This window comes from Bufo bufo, chromosome 9 (assembly GCF_905171765.1).
Source record: "Bufo bufo chromosome 9, aBufBuf1.1, whole genome shotgun sequence".
NCBI classification, from domain to species: Eukaryota; Metazoa; Chordata; class Amphibia; order Anura; family Bufonidae; genus Bufo; species Bufo bufo.
Window position 1 is genome coordinate 201941583 of NC_053397.1, and position 24996 is coordinate 201966578.

Here is a 24996-nt window from a genome sequence, read left to right on the forward strand (position 1 = left end):
ACTTCCAGATTATTTTCTGTCCACCACCACAAAACAATGGTGCTAATAGAACAGACTACACAGTGTAACGGTATACTGTATATTGTGTGACGTCAGTGAGTTGCGCTGCCGCCCGGCCTGCCTGCTACTGAGTTTGTGAATACAGAGAGCTGAGAGGGAGAGGATCGCAGAGGATTTCAAGTTGTTCACATATGAATATTAGTATTACAGTGAGCGGGGCCCGGTGTAATAGAATACAGTGACTGCACCGGGCCCCGCTGCCATTACAACACCAGATGCCGGCCCCCAGACCCTGTATTGGGGATCATTCACTCACAGGGACACTGTTATGGGGGGATCTGTGGATGACACATATATAGCATAGGTGCTATATATGTGTCACCCACAGAGCCCCCACAACAGTGCCATCCACAGAGCCCCCACAACAGTGCCATCCACAAAGCCCCCATAACAGTGCCATCCGCAGAGCCCCCATAACAGTGCCATCCACAGAGCCCCCCCCATAACAGTGTCATCCACAGAGCCCCCATAACAGTGCCATCCACAGAGCCCCCATAACAGTGCCATCCACAGAGCCCCCACAACAGTGCCATCCACAAAGCCCCCACAACAGTGCCATCCGCAGAGCCCCCATAACAGTGTCATCCACAGAGCCCCCACAACAGTGCCATCCACAGAGCCCCCATAACAGTGCCATCCACAAAGCCCCCACAACAGTGCCATCCGCAGAGCCCCCACAACAGTGCCATCCACAAAGCCCCCACAACAGTGCCATCCGCAGAGCCCCCATAACAGTGTCATCCACAGAGCCCCCACAACAGTGCCATCCACAGAGCCCCCATAACAGTGCCATCCACAGAGCCCCCATAACAGTGCCATCCACAAAGCCCCCATAATACCTTTTGGTTCAAAATATTTTTTAATTTGGCTATTCCCCACCCCTCTTGTAATTGTTCCGCTACTTGTGGGCTGCGCGGGAATGAGTTCAGTCACTTCGGTGCGCAATCCCGTCCTGCAGCGCGTGATCCCGCAAGACCCGCTGCTGTAGGTCACGGGTCTCGCGGGATCACGCGCCGCAGGGTGGGATTGCGCACTGAAGTGACTGAACTCATGTCCATGTAGCCCGCAAGTAGCGGATCAGTGGAACAAGTACAAGGTGGGTGGGGGGATGATCTGTGGGGTTGCCCAGACGGCTAGGCCCTTCACAGTAGTTATTAACCCCTTTCAGCAGTCCCCCATTCACTGAAGGGGGGACTGCTGAAAGGGATTAATAACTACTGTGAAGGGCCTCCCCCCCTTTCACAGTAGTTATGCCCAGATATGTGCCCCCTTCACAGTAGTTATGCCCACACTGCTTCTAACAGAGGCTCACTAATGGACGCTGAGATTAGATCACCCCATATGAGAGCATTGAATCAATGCTTTCCTATAGGGAAAAATTGGACCCTGGAGGTCATCATGCAGGGTGTGAGGACGTCCAGCGTCAGATACCGGACCGAAGGTCTGTTTTACTCCAGGAAGCCCTCAGGTGGCTGCCAGCGACTAGAGGCCGACATATTGCTGGAACGTAAACAATGCAGCTTCTCTAGAACATTGCAGCTCGATTTGCAAAAGGGACACTGTACCCAGACCACTGCAATGAGCTGAAGTGGTCTGGGTGCCTTTTGTGTCACTTTAACTTTGAAATCTTATTAAAGATTGTGTAGGGTGTGGCTGGAGGCGGGGCATGGAGGCGGGACAAGGGTGGGGCTTGCAGCAGAACATGGGTGGGGCCTGTAAGGGGGCCCTTGATTTATTTTGCCCGGGGGCCCTGAGGGTTCTCAGTCCGCCCCTGCCACTGGATGTTCTATCCTGCAAGAGTATGCAGCATTGTGAGCACCAGCCGCCACTGCAGTTTTCAGGTCATCGCTGGATGTCCTCCACCATACACAATCTCTCTGGGTGGTCAAAGACAAATGCCTTAGCTGGATGTCCTCTCTGATATGACTGTGACAGGACTACTGAGTGGCACACACCTGCCGGTGGGTGCACTTTTCCGCTGCTTGCTCTAGTAATGGACATGGTCCCGTAGTTCTGCCTTGGTCCGGGTGTTAATACTCCCTTATGTTCTCTGATTAGCTGTGCTACATGACAGAAGGGCCGTTCCCTTGGGCCTGACCGTTGTCCGCACCTGTCAGTTCCTTCCCCCTTCCCTGGGGGTTTCACTGTGCTCTACCGGTAGCTGGTTTCTACACGTCAGTGTAGACTTTCCTGGTTTCCCCTGCTGACTTCTGCATCCTTTCTGACATATGGATGTCTGGTGTTTCTTTTACCAAATCCAGGCTGCTGTACTTGCCCCTTCTGGGACAGTGTTATACAGTTGGCTGGTCACTACACTGGGGATGGTTGGTCACCCATGGCCGATGTTGTTTCCTTCATTTTCTGGCTATTGTTGTCCTTAGGTGGTCCGATTCTGTGGACCCTTCTTGGGACTGGGTAATCCTGCTCAGAGTCCCTGATTCCACTCATTCTTAGACGATCTAGCTGGCCGCTCCCTTCTGGGAAGCTACCCATGACATTCTGACCGCACAGGTTCTGTATGACAGCTGTTTCTTTGGGCCCGCTTTGGTCCTTTTTTCCTCCTGGGTCCTCATAGGTTTTTTGCCCTCTTGAGACTCTAACATCTCTTTCCATCCCAGATCCAGTTGTTTAGTGCTATGGTTTGCAGTTCACTTCGTATTGGTCACTTTTGGGAGGGAGCCTTCCCTGTTTTGGAGAACTGTTTCTCCTTAGGCTCCTTCTACTCCAATATTTCTCAGTCCACTGGGTCCCAAGGCCTGCGACTGGTTCCTTTTTTTTCTTGTGTCTTTATGTGGCCAGGGATATCTCTTTAGTCTTACATTTCACAGCAATATTATGTCTTTCAGAGGCTTGTTCCTCGCTTCCTCTATTGGGGAAGCAGGTCTTTATGGTCCCCCTCTCCAGACCATTACCTACGACCCCCCTCTCGGGCGGTTGACTGTTTTTCTCTGGCAGGAAGGGGTCCCCACCTTATCATAGGGTGTTTCTTTTCCCCCCCTTCCTTGCTGTGAAAGGAGGCTCGCTCCCTTACCTTGAGTCTTTATGATTTCTCTCAAGCGTTTAACCTCCAGTGCTTCAACTTACGTCCTTCCATATGCAGAGCGCTAGGTCGTTACCAACAGACATTGCTGTGCTTCTCTCCTGTTTCCTCAGGGGGAGCCCTGGCTCTTCTAGATCCTTTCTCGGGCTCTCTAGTGCACTTTTGGTCAACTCTTAGTTCTTGGGCAGGGCATTTGGCCCTGCCCCTTATCCTCTAGCGCTTTATTTTTTCCCACCTTGGGTGGAGTTGGCTAGGGTTTCTTCTGGTCATGTTGGGTCACATGTTTCTTATGCACCTGTGCACCCTTCTTTTTGCATGAGTTTTCAATCCAACCCTCGAGGACTGCTTTAGGACGTCCCATGGTACTGTGTCCCCCAATGCCATTAACGAGAAAATTGGATTTTTTTTACTTACCGTAAAATCCGTTTCTCGTTCAATGCATTGGGGGACACTGATCCCACCCTCTGTTTTTACTTACTCTCCCTGTCACCGGACTGCTGTTCTCTTCTCCTTTCCCGGTCCAGGACATGTTGGTTCTTCGCTTTTGTTTCTCTCTCCTACTGCTTTTGGTACAAACTGAATAAACTAGTGCTGTGTAGAGGGTATAGCCCACCTGGGCGGCACCCACCTTTTTGATGTCTAGTGCCTACTAGTGGTAGCTGGGCATATACCCATGGTGCTGTGTCCCCCAATGCATTGAACGAGAAACAGATTTTACGGTAAGTACAAAAATCCAATTTTGTTCCCTGCAATTATTAATATGACTAAAATTATCTTCGTTATGCGAGTCCAGCGACAATAGTCTATGCCCATCAGTTTTGTCAATGCTGCAATACGTTTCTTGGACAGGTGGCGCATCCTGGTGCATCCGATGATGCGTCGCACAATGTGTTCAAAACACGGCAGCCATGAAGAGCCACATCGGAGAGCAACCCAAACCGGTAGAGCAAAATAAATTGCGGCTAAACAGACATTGTGGGGATGAGGAAGGCTCTCTACACTGGTCGATAGGTGTGGGTATCGAATAGGAAGGCGCCCTCGTCTCTATGCTCTAGGGGCAAATATGGGAAGAGTTTGTCCGCGAAAGTTCTTTAGCAAAAGCAGTGCACCGATCCAGAACCCTTATTATACTCCAGAGCTGCAATCACAATTCTGCTAGTTATTATTGGGGACAAGTAGCGTCTCCTGCTACGCTGAGCTTCTTTGACATCGTAGGGCAGTTAGCTTTGTAGTGTGACTGTCATTAGGTGGAGATTTTTACAGGTCTTAGTGACATGTCAGAGGTTCTGATTAGGGATGAGTGATTCAACTTCGGATGAAACATCCAAAGTCGATTTGCATAATACTTCATTTGAATACTGTACGGCGCGAGCTCTCCGTACAGTATTAGAATGTTTTTTGGATCAGATGAGCCGAAGTTATTACTTTGCGAAGTCCCACGAGACTTTGGTAATTAATTGATGAAGTTATTATGCATTGTAAAGAACTAGAGTTCGGTTCCAAGTGGTACCTAAGAACCAAACCTGAGTTTGGGAAATGTTTTTTTACAGCAGAAATTAATTTATGAAGTTATTATGCAAAGTCTCGCAAAGTAATAACTTCGGCTCATCTGAGCCAATACATTCTAATACTGTACGGTGCGGGTCCCACTGCTGGGAACAGTATCTACACTGAGAACAGAGGCCTGAAAGTTGTGGAGGGCGCACTGCGCATGCGCAGCCGCCCCCCCATAAATTTTTATGGGGCTGCCGAAAATAGCCGAGCGGGGAAGGTGGTGGCTGGAGGACCCCGGGTTTTGCAGGATCTGACCACCAAGCGCTCTCCTTTTATGAAGTTACGATAAAGCAGCAGCTCGGGTCTGTCCAGTCATTTCATGTCTGTGGCGTTTCACAGATTTTTCTTTCGTTAGTGACAAGGTTCATACCAATTTCTGCCGCACTCCTCTGGATCTCACAGACTGACTGAGAGCAACACTCTGCTTCACTAAGGGTACTTTCACACTTGCGTTAAAGTTTTCCGGTATTAAGTTCCATCCTAGGGGCTCAATACCGGAAAAAAAAACGCTTCAGTTTTATCCTAATGCATTCTGAATGGAGATCAATACGTTCAGGATGTCTTCAGTTCAGTCACTTTTACAGTATTTGGCCGGAGAAAATACCGCAGCATGCTGTGGTATTTTCTCCGGCCAAAATTCCAGAAAACTTGCCGAAACGAATTCCCATTAAAAAGCATTAGTGCCGCATCCGGCATTAAAATTGCCGCATTGACGGATCCGGTCTGCGCATGCGCAGATCTTTAAAAATGCAAAAAAAAAAATACTGGATCCGTTTTCCCGGATGACACCGGAGAGACGGATCCGGTATTTCAATGCATTTGTCATACGGATCCGGAAACAAATGGTTTCCGTTTGCACACGTTTTTCTGGATCCGGCAGGCAGTTCCGGCAACAGAACTGCCTGCCGGATTTCTCTAACGCTAGTGTGACAGTACCCTAATTACCATTATTTTCCTCCGGATTCATGTAACTTATAACTCTGGTTTTATCAACTTTAACATCTAATCAGATCAAATCTGTGGCTGCTCGGGGGCCCGACTTGCTTCGTAGGCTTTGATGTACCTGCTCCTTCACTTCTGAAGGAGAAGAAGGAGGGGTCGCCTCCTAAAAATAAAAATAAAAAAGATTAATTAAAATATTTCCTTATGTGCGAGCCTTAAATCCAGTTGTTTTAACCTTTAGGTTTCTGTTGGGGATGTTCTTATGTGTTCCTTTTTTTAAAATATATATTCACTTGGAACCCCAGATTGCTTTGTGCAATCATCTTAATGATTGAATCCGATGGATCTGCTCATTAATCGGTCTGATCACAGTGATCTGTGGGATGTGAAGGATTCGTCAGATAGGAAATGTGTCCATTGGAAATACAGTCTTGTTAATTGCCCTAGCAAATTCATCCATTGTCCTGCTTAGACCCAAATTTAGTGTTAAAGGGGTTGTCCAGTTTAAAAAAAAAAAATATATATATATATTTTCATATACCCCAATAGGGAGTTCTGGATTAATAGGATCCTCATCCCCTGACCAAAGTGGAGAGCGTTCCAAAGAGCGTCTTTTTCTCTGGAGGACCTGTCCTGTCCTGCAGATTATCCATTGAAATGAATGGGCGCTGTGTTTATTATGTAGAGAAAGTTAAAGGGGTTTTGCCATCTCAGACAATGGGGGCATATTGCTAGGATATGCCCCCATTGTCTTATAGGTGCGGGTCCAACCTACAATGAGAACGGAGCGGGGAAAGCCGCCCTCCATTCATTTCTATGAAGCCAACGAAAATAGCCGCCTGCCCCATAGAAATGAATGGGAGAAGGTGCCGCGCGTGCGCGGTGCGCTCCCATTCACTTCTATGGGAGCAGCGCTTGGTGATGGACGGACCCCGGGAAATCCGGGGTCCTCCAGCCACAGCTCTCCCTGCTCCGTTCTCGTTGTAGGTGCTTAAAGGGGTTGCGTCACTTCAGCAAGTGGCATTTATCATGTAGAGAAAGTTAAAGGTGTTTTGCACCTCTGGGACCCGCACCTATCAGACAATGGGGGCATATCCTAGCGATATGCCCCCCATTGCATGTGATGGGAATACCCCTTTAATACAAGGCACTCAGGGCTTGAGTCCTGCGGGAACGCGTGGGAACGGCGTTCCTGCACTTTTTTCTTAGCAGGAACGCCGTTCCCTTTCAGCAGGGCAGCGCATTGTGCCCCTCAACACTGTCGGCGCCCCGCTCTGGCGCAGCATGAAGAGAGGGACTGACAGGAGGGAAGCGCCTCAAGTGTAGCGTGGCCGAGCTCTGTCCGGTCCGTGGTACAGGAGCTTTTGTTTCCTGTACCCGGCCGGACTGACAGGAAGTGCACACTAAGTGTGCACTTCCTGTCAGTTCGGCCGGGTACAGAAAACAAATGCTCCTGTACCACGGACCGGACAGAGCTCGGCCACGCTACACCCGAGGTGGGTGGGGAGAAAGAGAGTGACAAGGGAGGGAGGGGGAAGAAAGAGAGAGTGACAAGGGAGGGAGGGGGAAGAAAGAGAGAGTGACAAGGGAGGGAGGGGGAAGAAAGAGAGAGTGACAAGGGAGGGAGGGGGAAGAAAGAGAGAGAGTGACAAGGGAGGGGGGAGAAAGAGAGAGAGTGACAAGGGAGGGGGGAGAAAGAGAGAGAGTGACAAGGGAGGGAGGGGGGAGAAAGAGAGAGAGTGACAAGGGAGGGAGGGGGGAGAAAGAGAGAGAGTGACAAGGGAGGGAGGGGGGAGAAAGAGAGAGTGACAAGGGAGGGAGGGGAGAAGAAAGAGAGAGTGACAAGGGAGGGAGGGGGGAGAAAGAGAGAGTGACAAGGGAGGGAGGGGGAAGAAAGAGAGAGTGACAAGGGAGGGAGGGGGGAGAAAGAGAGAGTGACAAGGGAGGGAGGGGGGAGAAAGAGAGAGTGACAAGGGAGGGAGGGGGAAGAAAGAGAGAGTGACAAGGGAGGGAGGGGGGAGAAAGAGAGAGTGACAAGGGAGGGAGGGGGGAGAAAGAGAGAGTGACAAGGGAGGGAGGGGGGAGAAAGAGAGAGTGACAAGGGAGGGAGGGGGGAGAAAGAGAGAGTGACAAGGGAGGGAGGGGGGAGAAAGAGAGAGTGACAAGGGAGGGAGGGGGGAGAAAGAGAGAGTGACAAGGGAGGGAGGGGGGAGAAAGAGAGAGTGACAAGGGAGGGAGGGGGAAGAAAGAGAGAGTGACAAGGGAGGGAGGGGGGAGAAAGAGAGAGTGACAAGGGAGGGAGGGGGAAGAAAGAGAGAGAGTGACAAGGGAGGGGGGAGAAAGAGAGAGAGTGACAAGGGAGGGGGGAGAAAGAGAGAGTGACAAGGGAGGGAGGGGGGAGAAAGAGAGAGAGTGACAAGGGAGGGAGGGGGGAGAAAGAGAGAGAGTGACAAGGGAGGGAGGGGGGAGAAAGAGAGAGAGTGACAAGGGAGGGAGGGGGGAGAAAGAGAGAGAGTGACAAGGGAGGGAGGGGGGAGAAAGAGAGAGAGTGACAAGGGAGGGAGGGGGGAGAAAGAGAGAGAGAGTGACAAGGGAGGGAGGGGGGAGAGAGAGAGAGAGTGACAAGGGAGGGAGGGGGGAGAAAGAGAGAGAGTGACAAGGGAGGGAGGGGGGAGAAAGAGAGAGAGTGACAAGGGAGGGAGGGGGGAGAAAGAGAGAGTGACAAGGGAGGGAGGGATTGAAAAATAAGGCACTTGCTTGCTCCTCCTCCCGACCTTCCCTGCACTTTGCGTGCGCCCCGTGCCGTGACTTCACGCGGAGGCACTGGATCTTGGGTGAGTTCCCACACTTTTTTTCCCAGGACTTGACCCCTGAAGGCACTTACTAATGTATTGTGATTCTCTATATTGCTTCCTTTGCTGGCTGGATTCATTTTTCCGTCACATCAGGCACTGCTCGTTTCTATGTTTACGACCGCCCTGCAATCCATTAGTGGTGGTCGTGCTTGCACACTATAGGAAAAAGCGCCGGCCTCTCTGGTGGCCGTTACCGCGGGAGGGCACATAGGCTGGTGCTTTTTTTTCTACAGAGTACAAGCAAGGCCATCGCCGATGGATTGCAGGGTGGTCGAAACGAGCAGAGTATAATGTAATGGAAAAATGAATCAAGCCAGCTAAGGAAGCAATATGGAGAATCACAATACATTAGTAAGTGCCTTGTATTAACTTTCTCTACATAATGTATGCCATTTGCTGCAGTGACGCAGCCCCTTTACTCTTCCCTGCGGTGGCGCTGCAGAGCAATTTATAGAGAAAGTATATTACAGTGTGTGCAAGAGCTGGAAATGCAGGGGGCACGTAAAGGTACCAGGACAGTGGCATCCTAGGCAGGTAATACTTGACTAATGCAAATTCCACTCAGATTTGGTCTTTTAAACTTCAAATTTCTTTAATAAAAAATAAATAAAAAAAGAAGAATTTTAGATTATTTTTTTTTATTGCAAGGGCACTTTCTGTGATTGTTGCTCTGATTTTAGGGCCCGACATGATCTTAAGAGTTTTTGGGGAACAACAACAATTCATTGGTTAGTGGATAACTGCTAGTAAGATTGGGTGTCGGACTATTGGGTCCCCCACTGATCATAAGAACAAGGGTCCCATGTCCCTGATTATAATGTATGCGCTGTTCTGCTCCATTCAAACTCTAACATTCAGTGGGACTGCTGTGGTCTATCTTCGGCCGTCCATTAAGCTTTGAATGGAGCGGTGGTGAGCGCACTCACCCGTTAACTCTTTTCAAAATCAGGGACACCGATCCCCCGACCTCATGATTAATGACGGTCTATGCAGATAGCTTATTGTTTTAATATATGCAAATGAGCCTCTAGGAGCAAGGGGGCGTTGCCTTTACTCCGAGAGGCTCTGCTCTCTCTGCAACTGCCGCACCCTCTGCACTTTGATTGACAGGACCAGGCAATGTAAACATGATCACGCCTGGCCCTTACTTCTTCTAAAGTCTCGCGCCGTGCGCTTTAGTATCTAGCACAGGCGCAGTACTGTAGGAGTAATGGCAACGCCCCTGTTGCTCCTAGAGGCTCATTTGCATATATAAAAAAATAATAATTCACAGTAATGCGGACACATATGAACATGGGACCAACACAGACGCCTTCAGCTGCCAAGCGCTCATGTAACAGGTCAGCCAGTGTCATAGGTACAAATCTGTTAGTAAACGGACAATTCCCAGTAAAGAAATGTGTTTTCAAATAGAGGGGACTCCATTATTTGGGACCTTCATCAATCGGTGGAGCAGAGAGCGACTAGAAGTGAGCATCTCTCTTTCTCTGAAGGTCCCAACATTGATTTCCGTGCACACTATGCAATGCTTCATTTTACCTATTGATGGCGCTGCAGGAATTGAACATTTGTTACCAGGTTTAACAGCCGATCACTGAAATATCACCCGGTGATCAGCTTACAGTCGGGGTGTCCTCCTTACAAAAAGGGATTTTCTGGAAATAATTGTCATTTTTCTTTTGACCTGTTCAGATAAACACGACCTCATGTTATTTTATGTTTGTTTTATAGTCTCTCCCTGGAATTACAGATCGAATGGAATTCATGGTTCATCTCCGGTCGCAATAGTTCCCGAAAATACAGACATTTCCGAAACAAACGAAGGTCAGGCTCCCTTTCTACGATAAAATAATAAAAGCCTATCATCCGCACTCAGAGAGCAAATTCTTGACATTATTGACATTATTGAAAGATGACAGATGCACGAGTGGTTTTATCCACACTCGGCAGAGTGATTCTTTTACAGATTTATTCTATGGCTGAAAAATTCACGGTCTATGGATGCCGTCATTCATTAAGGCTACCTTCACACTAGCATTGGCATTGTCCCCTGCCGGATCCGTACTAACGCTTGCACACTTGTGCTGCTGGAATTCCGCCCCGGCTCCATTCACTATAATGGGGACGGGCAGGAGATGCGGCCGCAGCACGGCAAACACGCCGAGAGGCGGCCGGAGAGAAAAAAGGCAGCGACGAGTTAAAGAGGATCTGTCACCTCTCCTGACATGTCTGCTTTATGTTGTGCCATTCCTCTATTATTTCTTTTAGGCTGGGTTGACACCTGAGCATTTTACAGCGCGTTCCTACGCGCTGTAAAACGCTCAACAGGCAAGAACCAATGATTCCCTATGGGCATGGTTCTCACCTGAGCGTTTTACAGCGCGTACGAACGTGCTGTAAAACGCCCTACGCCCCAAGAAGTACAGGAGCTTCTTTGGGGCGTATGGTCGCGCGTTCCCGTACATAGACTTCTGGGAACGCGCGACAATGGCCGTTTGCTTGTTTCCGGAGCCGCGTATGTAAACTCCGGATAAAATCGCGCATACAGACGCTCATGTGTGAACCCAGCGTTAGAAGTTTATGCATGAAGATACAGCTGGGGGTCTTTCTCCTGCACAGTCTGACACTTTCCAGTCAGTGCTGCCAGTGTCTGGATGTGCAGCGGCACATCTCCAACAGGAAACACCTAGTTGTACCTTCATTCATACATTTCCAGCAGGAATAATAGAAGCACAGCATGTAGTTCCATAGTTAATACAGTTAAAAAAAAAGACATATAGCCTTCAATTCAACCAAGGGATAGTTTGTTTGTTAGTTAGAAGAAAAGATGCTTCAGAATTGGTACTGTATGGGGAACGCAAGTGATCACTAAAAACGACATGTCAAGAGTGGTCGCAGGTACTCAGATGTGTTAAAGGGGTTTTCTGAGCTTTTAAAACATACAGAAAAGTACCTAAGTCTATCTGAATGAACACTAAATCATGTCACCATACTGTAGTTATTTTTCATATGGTTTGCTCAGATCTATGCAGCACCTTTGTTTTGATGCTACTAGGGCTTGCTGTGGGTGGGATTATCATGTAAAGCATTACACTTACCCTCATGGTCATTGCCTCTGTTTACAGCCACCTGTATTACAATATGTAAGGTAATGCTGCAGTTACTTACTGTCTTCACACACAACCAGAGACCATACTGACACACAGCTCCGCTGTACCTCTGCTCACTAGACGCTGCATTCTGCTGCCCAGCATGTAAAACACAATTGCTCCAGAAACATGGAAGGAGGAGGTAGAGCCAGCAGGCTAGATAAGCGGCATGTAATGTGTGACGCCCTGTATTCTGGGGAGGGAGAGGTAATCACGTGTTTAAAGTACGTCGCAGAAGATAAACACCAGGAGCATGGTCCCGTGACTACATCTGAGCCGGGCTTGCAGGGTCATCAGCAAGAGTACATTAGTAAGGGGTTCACTTTTGGCAATCTCATTTTGTTAGTCCCCAAAAATTAAGCTGGTGGACCGTCTCCTTCTATCAGCTGTTATCTGTTAGGGAACTTAGCAGCAAGTGTTACATTTTTCTGCAGCACCCCATCAGGTGAGATTTGGTATTACACAGTTCTCATTAAAGCAGCTGAGCTGCAATACCAGTGATTAGGTGGGTATTTCCAGTGTGCCCACATGATCACTGCCAGGACGACAAATCCGCCTTATTCTGAAGCAGGGTGGTGCGTCACTGCACATGTACCATTTAGGAAACTGAAAGCACCAGCTGGAACCCACTGTGGTAACCGAATACCTGCCACCCAGCTTTCCTAGTGCCAATTGCAGCAACTTTTCACCTCAAAAACAGCAACACCCTGGAAAATATCAGTTGCTGATTTTCCTAGATTTTTATTCTTTCTGAATTTTATTCATAAAACCTCCTGACGCTGACACATTGTGCAGATCGATTAAAAATAAAAGCTGAATCATAAGTGGACAGTTAATGTCTCAGTCCTGAAACACTATAAACCCAATTAACTTTTAGTGATTTCCTAATTTTATTTTGAGTTCATCTGCAAGAAAAGTATAGACTTTTTCATGTGCTAGAAAAACAAGGCAATAAACCGGCATTGAAGGCCAGAATTATGCAGATCAATGGCATCATATTTGCTTACGAGGGCACTTTCCTCCTGTCTGTAGCAGCGGGGGAGTGTCTGCCATTACTTTTCTTTGAAGACTTACTTTCTTTTTTTTCTTAAAGGCTATGAACACCTTCAGGGTTTTTTTTTTTTTTTATAATTGCATTTTACTTATTTGGGGCTACAAATCATTTTTTGTTTTTTTCAATTGGTCTTTATTAAAAATATTCATCCATTTCTGAGATGCTGTACAAGGGTTAAAAAATCTGTCTGTTTGCAAGGTGTCACTTTATGTTGTCTTTTAATCCCGTCAGTTCTGTAGTTCTTATCTCAGTTTGATAAGAATTGAATTCTAATTCAATGTTGTGTCGGGTCAGGATATCAGAGATAAGAACTTCACATGAGCCGACAGCTGAAGGGATTCAAAGGAAACACAAAGTGACACTTTGTAAACAGACAGATTTTTTTTTTTTTTAACCCTGTAGCTCAGAAATGGATGAAGACCAATTGGAAAAAAATGATTTGTAGCCAAAAATGAGTAAAATGCAATCATAAAAAAAATTACCTCGAAGGTGTCCATAGCCTTTAAAAGGGTTTTCCAAGAGTATTTTACTGATGACCTATCTTCTGGATTAGGTCATCTGTTTGAGTCCGACACTTGGGAACCCCGCCGATCAGCTGTTTGAGAAGGCAGCAGTTTACTCTCAGCAAACCAGACACAGTGCCGTACATTGTACTCTATAACGGCTGTCCTTGGTATCGCAGCTCAGCCCTATTTACTTCAATGGTGCTGAGCTGCGCCTATGCCATGTGACCGATGAAAGTGACACCAAGCTGAGAGAAGGCCAGGGCTCTAATGTGGGCACCGCTGCCCTCTCCGTGTGTCGGCCCCCCCAAGGATCAAATATTCATGACCTATCAAGAGGATAGGTCATCAATAAAAATAGAAAAATTCTCGGAAAACCCCTTTAAAGGGGTTGTCTCACTCCAGCAAATTACATTTATAATGTAGAGAAAGTTAATACAAGGCACTTACTAATGTATTGTGATTGTCCATATTGCCTCCTTTGCTGGCTGGATTCATTTTTCCATGACGTTATACACTGCACATATCCAGGGGTTACGACCACCCTGCACTTCAGCGGCAGTGGTCATGGTTGCACAATATAGGAAAAAGCACTGGCCTCTCTGGTGGCCGAGACCGTGGGAGTGAGCATAGTCCAGCACTTTTTCCTATAGTGTGCAAGCACAACCACCACTGCTGGATTGCAGGATGGTCATAACCCCTGGACATGAGCCGTGTATAATGTGATAGAAAAAAGAATCCAGCCAGCAAAGGAGGCAATATGGACAATCACAATACATTAGTAAGTGCCTGGTATTCACTTTCTGTACATGATAGATGTCATTTACTGAAGTGACACAACCCCTTTAACACACCGTGGGACCTCAAGTCATATTCTGGTTCTGTAAAATTTGTGAAAGCGCAGCACTCAAAGATTGTGATGCAAATAAATGTGGCTTTATTCAGAGCTCCAAAAGGGTTCTGTGTCGGTAAGGCTAATTTCACACTTGCGGCAGAGTGATCCGGCAAGCAGTTCCATCGCTGGAACTGCCTGCCGGATCCGGCAAAATGTTTGCCAACTGATGGCCTTTGTAAGACTGATCAGGATCCTGATCAGTCAGAAAAATGCATTGAAATGCCGGATCCGTCTTTCCGGTGTCATCCGGCAAAACGGATCCGGCATTTATTTTTTTCACCTTTTTTTCGGTCTGTGCATGAATGCCGGATCCGGCACTAATACATTCCTAAGGAAAAAAATGCCGGATCAGGCATTCAGGCAAGTCTTCTGTTTTTTTTGGCCGGAGATAAAACCGTGGCATGCTGCGGTTTTATCTTTTGCCTGATCAGTCAAAAAGACTGAACTGAAGACATCCTGATGCATCCTGAACAGATTGCTCTCCATTCAGAATGCATGGGGATAAAACTGATCAGTTTGTTTCCGGTATTGAGCCCCTAGGACGGAACTCTATGCCGGAAAAGAAAAACGCTAGTGTGAAAGAACCCTAAGGCCTCTTTCACACTTGCGTTGTCCGGATCCGGCGTGTACTCCACTTGCCGGAATTACACGCCGGATCCGGAAAAACGCAAGTGTACTGAAAGCATTTGAAGACGGAGCCGTCTTCAAATTGCGTTTAGTGTTACTATGGCAGCCAGGACGCTATTAAAGTCCTGGCTGCCATAGTAGGAGCGGGGAGCGGGGGAGCGGTATACTTACAGTCCGTGCGGCTCCTGGGGCGCTCCAGAATGACGTCAGAGCGTCCCATGCGCATGGATGACGTGATCCATGCGCTTGGGGCGCCCCGACGTCACTCTGAAGCGCCCTGGGAGCTGCACGGACGGTAAGTATGCTGCTCCCCCGCTCCCCACTACACTTTACCATGGCTGCCAGGACTTTAGCGTCCCGGCAGCCATGGTAACCATTCAGAAAAAGCTAAATGTCGGGTCCGGCAATGCGCCAAAACAACGTTTAGCTTAAGGCCGGATCCGGATCAATGCCTTTCAATGGGCATTAATTCCGGATCCGGCCTTGCAGCAAGTCTTCAGGATTTTTGGCCGGAGCAAAAAGCGCAGCATGCTGCGGTATTTTCTCCGGCCAAAAAACGTTCCGTTCCGGAACTGAAGACATCCTGATGCATCCTGAACGGATTTCTCTCCATTCAGAGTGCATTAGGATAAAACTGATCAGGATTCTTCCGGCATAGAGCCCCGACGACGGAACTCTATGCCGGAAGAAAAGAACGCAAGTGTGAAAGAGCCCTAAGACGGATACATCATATATTTTAGCAGTAGGACCAAGTGGATGTTGTGTGAACCAGATCCAAGACAGTCAGTCATGGGGACCGGATGCACTTTGATCCATCTGAAGACTCCATCAGGATTCTTGGTCCCACTCATAGAAGTTCAAAAGAGTCCAAGGCAGCGCTTGTAGGTCTAATTGCTTCTTAATTGTGGAGAACATCAGCCAAATAACATCTCACTCAGAAGACAGGCCTCCCGGACAAAACATTGCTGTTTCTTGCTGATGTGCTCCACCTTAAAGCTTCAATCAAACCTATGGGTGCTGCCTTGGACTGTTTTTCAGACCATCTTCTTCTTTTTTTCACTTTCTGCTTTTCTGGTTTCTTTTCTATTGAAGCTCAGACACATTCACTTCAGTGGAGCTGAGCTGCAATACCAGAAATGGACAGACGTGACTCTATTTCTAGATGAAAGCAGTTATGTTGAAATTTGAGCTGTAGGATTTCTGCTTCAGGATGAAGTCCATGTTACTGAAGAGCACGTCACTTCTATATTGTATCAGCTGATGGGCCCGAGTCTTCAGGCACTGTCACAGTCCATCAGAATCACCAAGAGGGCTGACATGTAGGCTCTTCTCCACCCTGTAGACTCGTTTGGACCTAGTGGTGCTATGGACAGATCCTTAGGAGTGACGGAAGAAGTCTTGGTCCTGCAGACTGGATTAGACAGTCCACTGATATTGGGCACATGGAGATATCACACACACTATATTTTGACTCCCCCCTTCAGCATTTCTTTGGTGCTGTTTCGTATTGTAGGTTTATAGTATCTAGCTGGTCCGTGCAGGTGACATGATGTCCTTCACCGCTCTACAACAGGAACACCTAAAACTTAAATTCCGCTAAAATCAATGGGGCTGTAAATGGAAATGTAGGACTATGGTTTTGTGTCACACTGCAGCTAACAAAATTGATGCATTTCTCGCACCGCAGTATTTTCCTCCTAATAACTGCTCCTGTTGTTTGTGCGCCCAGGATTCACAATGGAATTAAAGACAGAAAACCCAGAACTGTGCGATCCAGAACCAGAACTACAGAAGCCAGTCCCTGAAGAGGCAAACACGTCCTCCTCCTATCCTACTCCATCCCCTGTCCTGGACAAATACATTCTGGAGAATGGGAAGGTAAAGGAGCACTTTTATATGGTTTTATTGTCTGAAGGCCACATTTCGGGTTTATCAGGAAGAAACCCCCCAAAAATAACCTACATACTTTAAAGTGAAGCGTCACTTTTCTCCATCTAACTACATTATCTCTAGATCATCAGTGGAGATCCATAAAGGGATTTTTCCATTACAAACTTTTATCATGTATCAATAGGACATGTGATAAATGTGTGTCTGCTCAGACCCCCACCAATCACTAGTACGGAGGACTTGAGCCCCACGTTCCTCCTCACTAGCCCTTCCCTTGTGAGAAGAAGCTGATTTGTTGATTGTAAGTCTGCTGCCCCTCCATTCATACTCTATAGCAGCGTCGTGGATAGCCAAGTACAACGCTTCGCTTTCTCCAGCAGTCCCATGAAGACCGAATGGAGCAGTTGGAGTCCTAGTGTTCTGACCACCACTGATCTGATACCTGGTCACAGCACTGGTGTAGAGCTGCATCCTCTTCACTGTTTTTTCCCTGCACAGTGGTGTCCCAGCCACTAGACTGTTCAAGGAACTGGAGCACGCTTCAATTTTAAAAATTGCAAAAAATGAGGAGGTGACCTAACGCTACTCTACACCACTGCTGCATTCACAGGATTGATAGAGGTCCCAAAGGGCGGACTCCCAGTGATCTGATAGCCATATTCCATCACTATATGGGATTGGAATACCCCTTTAACTGCTGCTGCTCTATACTTGGAGGAATAGGAAAATAGTGCTCCATACGAGCAATCAGCGGAGGTTAGTGAACTAACATGGGACCCCCACCAGTCATAAGAATGGGTGAACTTTGTCTCTTTGGTTGGATTATTTTGCAGCCATTAAAGCGGTTGTCTCACTTCAGCAAATGGCATTTATTATGTAGACAAAATTAACACAAGGCACTTACTAATGTATTGTGATTCTCCATATTGCCTCCTTTGCTGGCTCGATTAGTTTTTCCTTCGCATTATACACTTCTCGTTTCCAGGGGTTATGACCCTGCAATCCTTCAGTGGTGGCTGTGCTTGCACACTGCAGGAAAAAGTGCTGGCCTATGCGCACTCCCGCGGTCCTCTCCGCTTTTTGCTGTAGTGTGCAAGCACGACCACCGTGGCTGGATTGCAGGGTGGCCGTAACCCCTGAATGCGAGCAGTGTATAATGTGATGGAAAAAGTCAGCAAAGGAGGCAATATGGACAATCGGAATACATTAGTAAGTGCCTTGTATTAACTTTTTCTACATGATAAATACCATTTGCTGAAGTGAGACAACCCCTTTAAAGGGGTTGTCCGAGTTATTTTTTTTGTTCTTTGTATGTTTTTTAACTAATCAAATGTAACAGCTTTACCATGCACTTACTGCATCTGTAGTTGCTCCTTTCTCAGATGTCACTGAGGGTCGGCTTCTCTCCCTGCTCCCTGCCACGCCCCCCCCCCCCCCCCACCTGCACTGCCATCTGCTGCTGTTGCTGCTGTCTGCCCTGTTTCTCCCTCCCATTGGATACTTCAGGAAAGATTAACCCCTTCAGTAGTACAGACTCAGGGTTGAAGGCTTTACTGAGTAGCTGCAGGCAGTGAGGAGACAAATGCTAGGCGCAAGAGCTGACAGAGGAGTTCTGCAGAGCATTGCACAAGAACAGGTAGGGGGAAGATCCTGTGTGTATCAGCAGTGTCATTGTACAGCTGGGACTTGTAGTCCTACACGTACAACATGCTGCTGAGTCTCCCTTAGCAGAGCAGGGGGAGGGGCAGAGATTGTTTTTATTGTAAGTAAACAAAGGGCCGGAAGAGAACCAGGGAAATGAGGAAACTTGCTCAGTTATATATCGCTGACCATCAGTTAACAGTGCTATATTTTTTTTTTTTTCATTACTCGGACAACCCGGATATACCCCTGAATAATGATTTAACATTATTATAATATTATTATTATTATTATTATTATTATTATATATATATATATATGAAAAGTGGGGCAAAAAAGTATTTAGTCAGCCACCAATTGTGCAAGTTCTCCCACTTAAAAAGATGAGAGGCCTGTAATTTTCATCATAGGTACACTTCAACTATGAGAGACAGAATGGGGGGGAAAGAATATAGGAAATCACATTGTACGATTTCTAATGAATTAATTGGTAAATTCCTCGGTAAAATAAGTATTTGGTCACCTACAAACAAGCAAGATTTCTGGCTCTCACAGACCTGTAACTTCTTCTTTAGGAGGCTCCTCTGTCCTCCACTCGTTACCTGTATTATTGGCACCTGTTTGAACTTGTTATCAGTATAAAAGACACCTGTCCACAACCTCAAACAGTCACACTCCAAACTCCACTATGGCCAAGACCAAAGAGCCGTCAAAGGACACCAGTAACAAAATTGTAGACCTTCACCAGGCTGGGAAGACTAAATCTGCAATAGGCAAGTAGCTTAGTGTGAAGAAATCAACTGTGGAAGCAATTATTAGAAAATGGAAGACATACAAGACCACTGAAAATCTACCTCGATCTGGGGCTCCACGCAAGATCTCACCCTGTGGGGTCAAAATGATCACAAGAACGGTGAGCAAAAATCCCAGAACCACACGGGGAGACCTAGTGAATGATCTGCAGAGAGCTGGGACCAAAGTAACAAGGGTTACCATCAGTAACACCCTACGCCGCCAGGGACTCAAATCCTGCAGTGCCAGACATGTCCCCCTGCTCAGTACATGTCCGGGCCATCTGAAGTTTGCTAGAGAGCATTTGTATGATCCAGAAGAGGATTGGTCAGATGAAACCAAAGTAGAACTTTATGGTAAAAACTCAACTCGTCGTGTTTGGAGGATAAAGAATGCTGAGTTGCATCCAAAGAACACCATACCTACTGTGAAGCATGGGGGTGGAAAGATCATGCTTTGGGGCTGTTTTTCTGCAAAGGGACCAGGACGACTGATCCGTGTAAAGGAAAGAATGAATGGGGCCATGTATCGTGAGATTTTGAGTGAAAACCTCCTTCCATCAGCAAGGGCATTGAAGATGAAACGTGGCTGGGTCTTTCAGCATGACAATGATCCCAAACACACCGCCCGGGCAACGAAGGAGCGGCTTCGTAAGAAGCATTTCAAGGTCCTGGAGTGGCCGAGCCAGTCTCCAGATCTCAACCCCATAGAAAACCTTTGGAGGGAGTTTCATGTCCGTGTTGCCCAGCGACAGCCCCAAAACATCACTGCTCTAGAGGAGATCTGCATGGAGGAATGGGCCAAAATACCAGCAGCAGTGTGTGAACACCTTGTGAAGACTTACAGAAAACGTCTGACCTCGGTCATTGCCAACAAAGGGTATATAACAAAGTATTGAGATGAACTTTTGTTATTGACCAAATACTTATTTTCCACCATAATTTGCAAATAAATTCTTTAAAAATCAGACAATGTGATTTTCAGGATTTTTTGTTTTCTCATTATGTCTCTCATAGGACTCATGCACACGACCGTTTTTTTAAGATCCGCAAAAAGGGGGTCCGTGATCCGTGACCGTTTTTTCATCCGTGGGTCCTCCTTGATTTTTGGAGGATCCACGGACATGAAAAAAAAGTCGTTTTGGTGTCCGCCTGGCCGTGCGGAGCCAAACGGATCCGTCCTGAATTACAATGCAAGTCAATGGGGACGGATCCATTTGACGTTGACACAATATGGTGCAATTGCAAACGGATCCGTCCCCCATTGACTTTCAATGTAAAGTCAGGAGTTAATATACCATAGGATCAGAGTTTTCTCCAATCCGATGGTATATTTTAACTTGAAGCGTCCCCATCACCATGGGAACGCCTCTATGTTAGAATATACCATCGGATTTGAGTTATATCGTGAAACTCAGATCCAACAGTATATTCTAACACAGAGGCGTTCCCATAGTGATGGGGACGCTTCTAGTTAGAATATACTACGAACTGTGTACATGACTGCCCCCTGCTGCCTGGCAGCACCCGATTTTTTACAGGGGGCTGTGATCAGCACAATTAACCCTTCAGGTGCCGCACCTGAAGGGGTTAATTGTGCGTATCATAGCCCCCTGTAAGAGATCAGGTGCTGCCAGGCAGCAGGGGGCAGACCCCCCTCCCTCCCCAGTTTGAATAACATTGGTGGCCAGTGTGCGCCCCCCCCCCCCCCCGCCCCCCCGCTATTGTAATATCATTGGTGGCCAGTGTGCGGCCTCCCCCGGCCTCCCCTCCCTCCCTCTATTGTAATATCATTGGTGGCCAGTGTGCGGCCTCCGTCGGCCCCCCTCCCTCTATTGTAATATCATTGGTGGCCAGTGTGCCGCCTCCCCTCTCCCCCTTCCTCTATTGTAATATCATTGGTGGCCAGTGTGCCGCCTCCCCTCTCCCCCTTCCCCCCCCTGCCCGATCATTGGTGGCAGCGGAGAGTTCCGATCGGAGTCCCAGTTTAATCGCTGGGGCTCCGATCGGTAACCATGGCAACCAGGACGCTACTGCAGGCCTGGTTGCCATGGTTACTTAGCAATATTACAATATTAGAAGCATCATACTTACCTGCTGCGCTGTCTGTGACCGGCCGGGAGCTCCTCCTACTGGTAAGTGACAGGTCTGTGCGGCGCATTGCTTAATGTTCTGTCACTTACCAGTAGGAGGAGCTCCCGGCCGGTCACAGACAGCGCAGCAGGTAAGTATGATGCTTCTAATATTGTAATATTGCTAAGTAACCATGGCAACCAGGCCTGCAGTAGCGTCCTGGTTGCCATGGTTACCGATCGGAGCCCCAGCGATTAAACTGGGACTCTGATCGGAACTCTCCGCTGCCACCAATGATCGGGGGGGGGGGAGGCCGCACACTGGCCACCAATGATATTAATACAATAGAGGGGGGGCCGGGGGGGCTGCACACTGGCCACCAATGATATTACAATAGAGGGAGGGGGGAGGCCGCACACTGGCCACCAATGATATTACAATAGAGGGAGGGAGGGGGGGGGCCGCACACTGGTCACCAATGATATTCAAACTGGGGAGGGAGGGGGGTCTGCCCCCTGCTGCCTGGCAGCCCCTGATCTCTTATAGGGGGCTATAATACGCACAATTAACCCCTCAGGTGCAGCACCTAAGGGGTTAATTGTGCGGATCACAGCCCCCTGTAAGAGATCGGGTGATGCCAGGCAGCAGGGGGCAGTCATGTACACAGTTCGTAGTATATTCTAACTAGAAGCGTCCCCATCACTATGGGAACGCCTCTGTGTTAGAATATACTGTCGGATATGAGTTTTCACGAAGTGAAAACTCATCTCTGAAAAAGCTTTTATGCAGACGGATCTTCGGATCCGTCTGTATGAAAGTAACCTACGGATCACGGACGCGGATGCCAATCTTGTGTGCATCCGTGTTCTTTCACGGACCCATTGACTTGAATGGGTCCGTGAACCGTTGTCCGTCAAAAAAATAGGACAGGTCATATTTTTTGGACGGACAGGAAACACGGATCATGGATGCGGCTGCAAAACGGTGCATTTTCCGATTTTTCCACGGACCCATTGAAAGTCAATGGGTCCGTGAAAAAAAACGGCACAACGGCCACGGATGCACACAACGGTCGTGTGCATGAGGCCATAGTTGAAGTATACCTATGATGAAAATGACAGGCCTCTCTCATCTCTTTAAGTCGGAGAACTTGCACAATTGGTGGCTGACTAAATACTTTTCTGCCCCACTATATATATGTATATATATGTGTGTAAATAACTTTTACAACTTTACTACCTACCCCTTAAATATAGGTCCATCTGGGAAGCGGTGTATGGGTGAACGAGGAGAAATGGCACCAACTGCAGGCAACACAGGGAGATTCCAAGTACACCAAGAATCTGGCTGTAATGATCTGGGGCACAGACGTCCTGAAAAACCGAAGCGTCACCGGCGTGGCTACAAAAAAGAAAAAAGATGCAAGTCCCAAACCTCCGCTGTCGCCTCACAAACTAAGTGTTATCAGAGGTAGGCCATGTAGCCCTACTGCACAGCTCCTAATATTGCACTTCCAGCTTCATTCCACCACGTTATCTGTGGATCAGGATTCTTCAGTCCAGTCCAGAAAAAAACAAAAATCCTGAATGAAATATCATGAATTGAAATGGTTATCCCTGAGCAGGAGTGTAAGGCGTTCAAAGTTCCATACCGTGTCGGTGACATCCGTCACGGTGAGCGCAGCCCTTGGAGCGCCGCTCTCCGCAGGAAGAAGCTAAATTGAAGTTGGTAACATTAAAAGATAGTTTCAGTGATAGGAACAATGATGCTCCTCACTGTTCTCTTTTCAGTTTAGTTCCTTCCAGCCCTGATCTTTACACCGCACTCTCTTCTCTCCCGCGCTCTCTGATGAGTGTCACCAAGGAGACAGGCTCAAGGGGGGACTCCGGCAGACTACACAGGTTCATTCTCTGCCGTCTTAATGGCAGGCTGCTAAAGGAGATGCTTCTGAAATACAGACGACTCATTCTTTATATTAGGAAAGAGAGATTCCACAATAAAGCTGGTAGAAGACCACCCTTGTAAGCAGCTATACACAGTGGGCAATGATTGACATACACAACAGGAATGTACACTACACGGCGCATACAAGGCTCGGCAGCCCCGCTCTGATGATGCACATCTGAGAAGCCTGTGATCTTTGCCTCTTAATCCTATGAAAGTCACGATCAGTGCTGATCCCCCGTTGATCATGGCATCTCTGTACAAGGCCCATAACTAGTCCTTGTATTTCAAAAAATTAAAATTAGAAATCTACCTGTGGGATTTAAAAAAAAATTGTTAAAAAAATCCTTTTTTTTTTTTTGCAGTAAATGCACTTTAAAGGGGTTTTCCGGGATTTTGATACTGATGACCGATCCTCAGGATAGGTCATCAGTATCTGATCGGTGGGGTGTTTGAAGGCACCGTCGCTCCTATGAAACACCACGTCCTTCTCCCTGCTTAACAAGCACAGCGCTGTAGATTGTGTAGGGGCTGTGCTTGGTATTACGCTCAGGCCCATACACTTCAATATAAGCCACAAGTCATAAAATAATATGCAGATATTTGGTATCGTCATATTCATAATAAGTAAATAAACATAAACAGCAGGCGGTGGACCTGGAACTGGAACCAGGTAAGTAGGATCACCACCATGGGCCTTGCCACTCTGTGGGGTCTGAAAAAAAATTGCACAACCCCTTTGTCCCTATGACACTGGCCGACCTGTTACATGAGCGCTTGGCAGCTGAAGACATCTGTGTTGGTCCCATGTTCCTATGTGTCCGCATTACTGAGAAAAATTATGTTTTCATATATGCAAATGAGCTTCCAGGAGCAACGGGGGGCGTTACCATTACACCTAGAGGCTCCGCTCTCTCTGCAGCTGTCACACCGTCTGCCCTTTGATAGGGCCAGGCATTATGGTTAGTCTTAAGCAAATCGAGCTTTGGATTAGTTCGGAAGTCGATTCGTTCAAAAACTTTGATTTTAATGCTATCTCCGTACAGTATTAAAATGTATGGGCTGCACGCAGGTAAAATTCGTATCGCCCGAAGCTGCACGAGACTTCAGTAGATTAATTCGGTATTCCTATCTGCGTCTAGAATTTTTTTTTTCAATTAAGAAGTCGAGGTACTAGCTTCAGATTCCTATTTTGAATTGTTTTTAAAGCCGCAGACAACTTCGGGCGATACAAATGTTGCATACATTTTCATGCTGTACCGGGACAGCATTAAAATCGAAGTCTTTAAACGAAACGACTTTGGACCTATGATCCGAAACTCAGTTCGCTCAAGGCTAGCTATAATATTTTCACTGTCTGGTCCTGTCAATCAAAGTGCAGAGGGTGTGGCAGTTGCAGAGAGAGCAGAACCTCTAGGTGTAATGGTAACGCCCCCATTGCTCCTAGAGGCTAATTTGCATATATGAGCTATGTCCTCTAGGAGGCGTTGACACTAGTAAAAACTGTTAGCTCCTCCCCTGGCAGCTATACCCCCTCCTGCCTGGAGAGAGAGATTCCGTTTTTTCTAGTGTCAATAGGAGGCAAGACCTCCCTGCTCTGCAGGGATCTCCTGAAGATTTTTTATTTTAGTTTATTTTTTTCCTTCTTTTTCAGATGGAACAACAGTGGTCGCCTCGCCTCTCTGTTCTCCCGGGGTCGAGTTGCACCAGTGCCGGTCATCCGCACTGCTGCCTCCCCCACAGAAGACAAGGTGGACCAGGGCAGCCTCGCTCCCCTGCTCCCGCCAGCCAAGGGGTCACCTAGGTCCGCCAAAGAGAAGACCCTCCCGCCATACCAGACTCCTGCCACTCCGGTGCCAGCTGCTGAGGAGGTGACCCTGCTGGAGAAGGTACCTTTATGGGCCCACTTAGGGAGGGTGAAGAGAAGAGGAGGAAGATAAGGTGAGTACATGGGACTAGGTGAGTATGTTAACCCTCT

At 47.6% G+C, this 24996-nt stretch overlaps 2 protein-coding genes across 2 annotated transcripts in view; both read left to right on the plus strand.

Moving 5' to 3' along the window:
- AGBL4 (AGBL carboxypeptidase 4) overlaps nucleotides 1-24996 on the plus strand; it is a 1824141-nt gene that overhangs the window by 1161027 nt on the left and 638118 nt on the right. The gene's annotated exons all lie outside the window — the stretch shown is intronic.
- The window catches only part of BEND5 (BEN domain containing 5), a 57458-nt gene that overhangs the window by 26047 nt on the left and 6415 nt on the right, over nucleotides 1-24996 (plus strand). The window contains exons 4-6 of the mRNA XM_040407235.1: nucleotides 10183-10275; nucleotides 16409-16557; nucleotides 22331-22544. Coding sequence (XP_040263169.1) covers nucleotides 10183-10275; nucleotides 16409-16557; nucleotides 22331-22544 — 456 coding nt within the window. The remainder of the gene's footprint in view (nucleotides 1-10182; nucleotides 10276-16408; nucleotides 16558-22330; nucleotides 22545-24996) is intronic.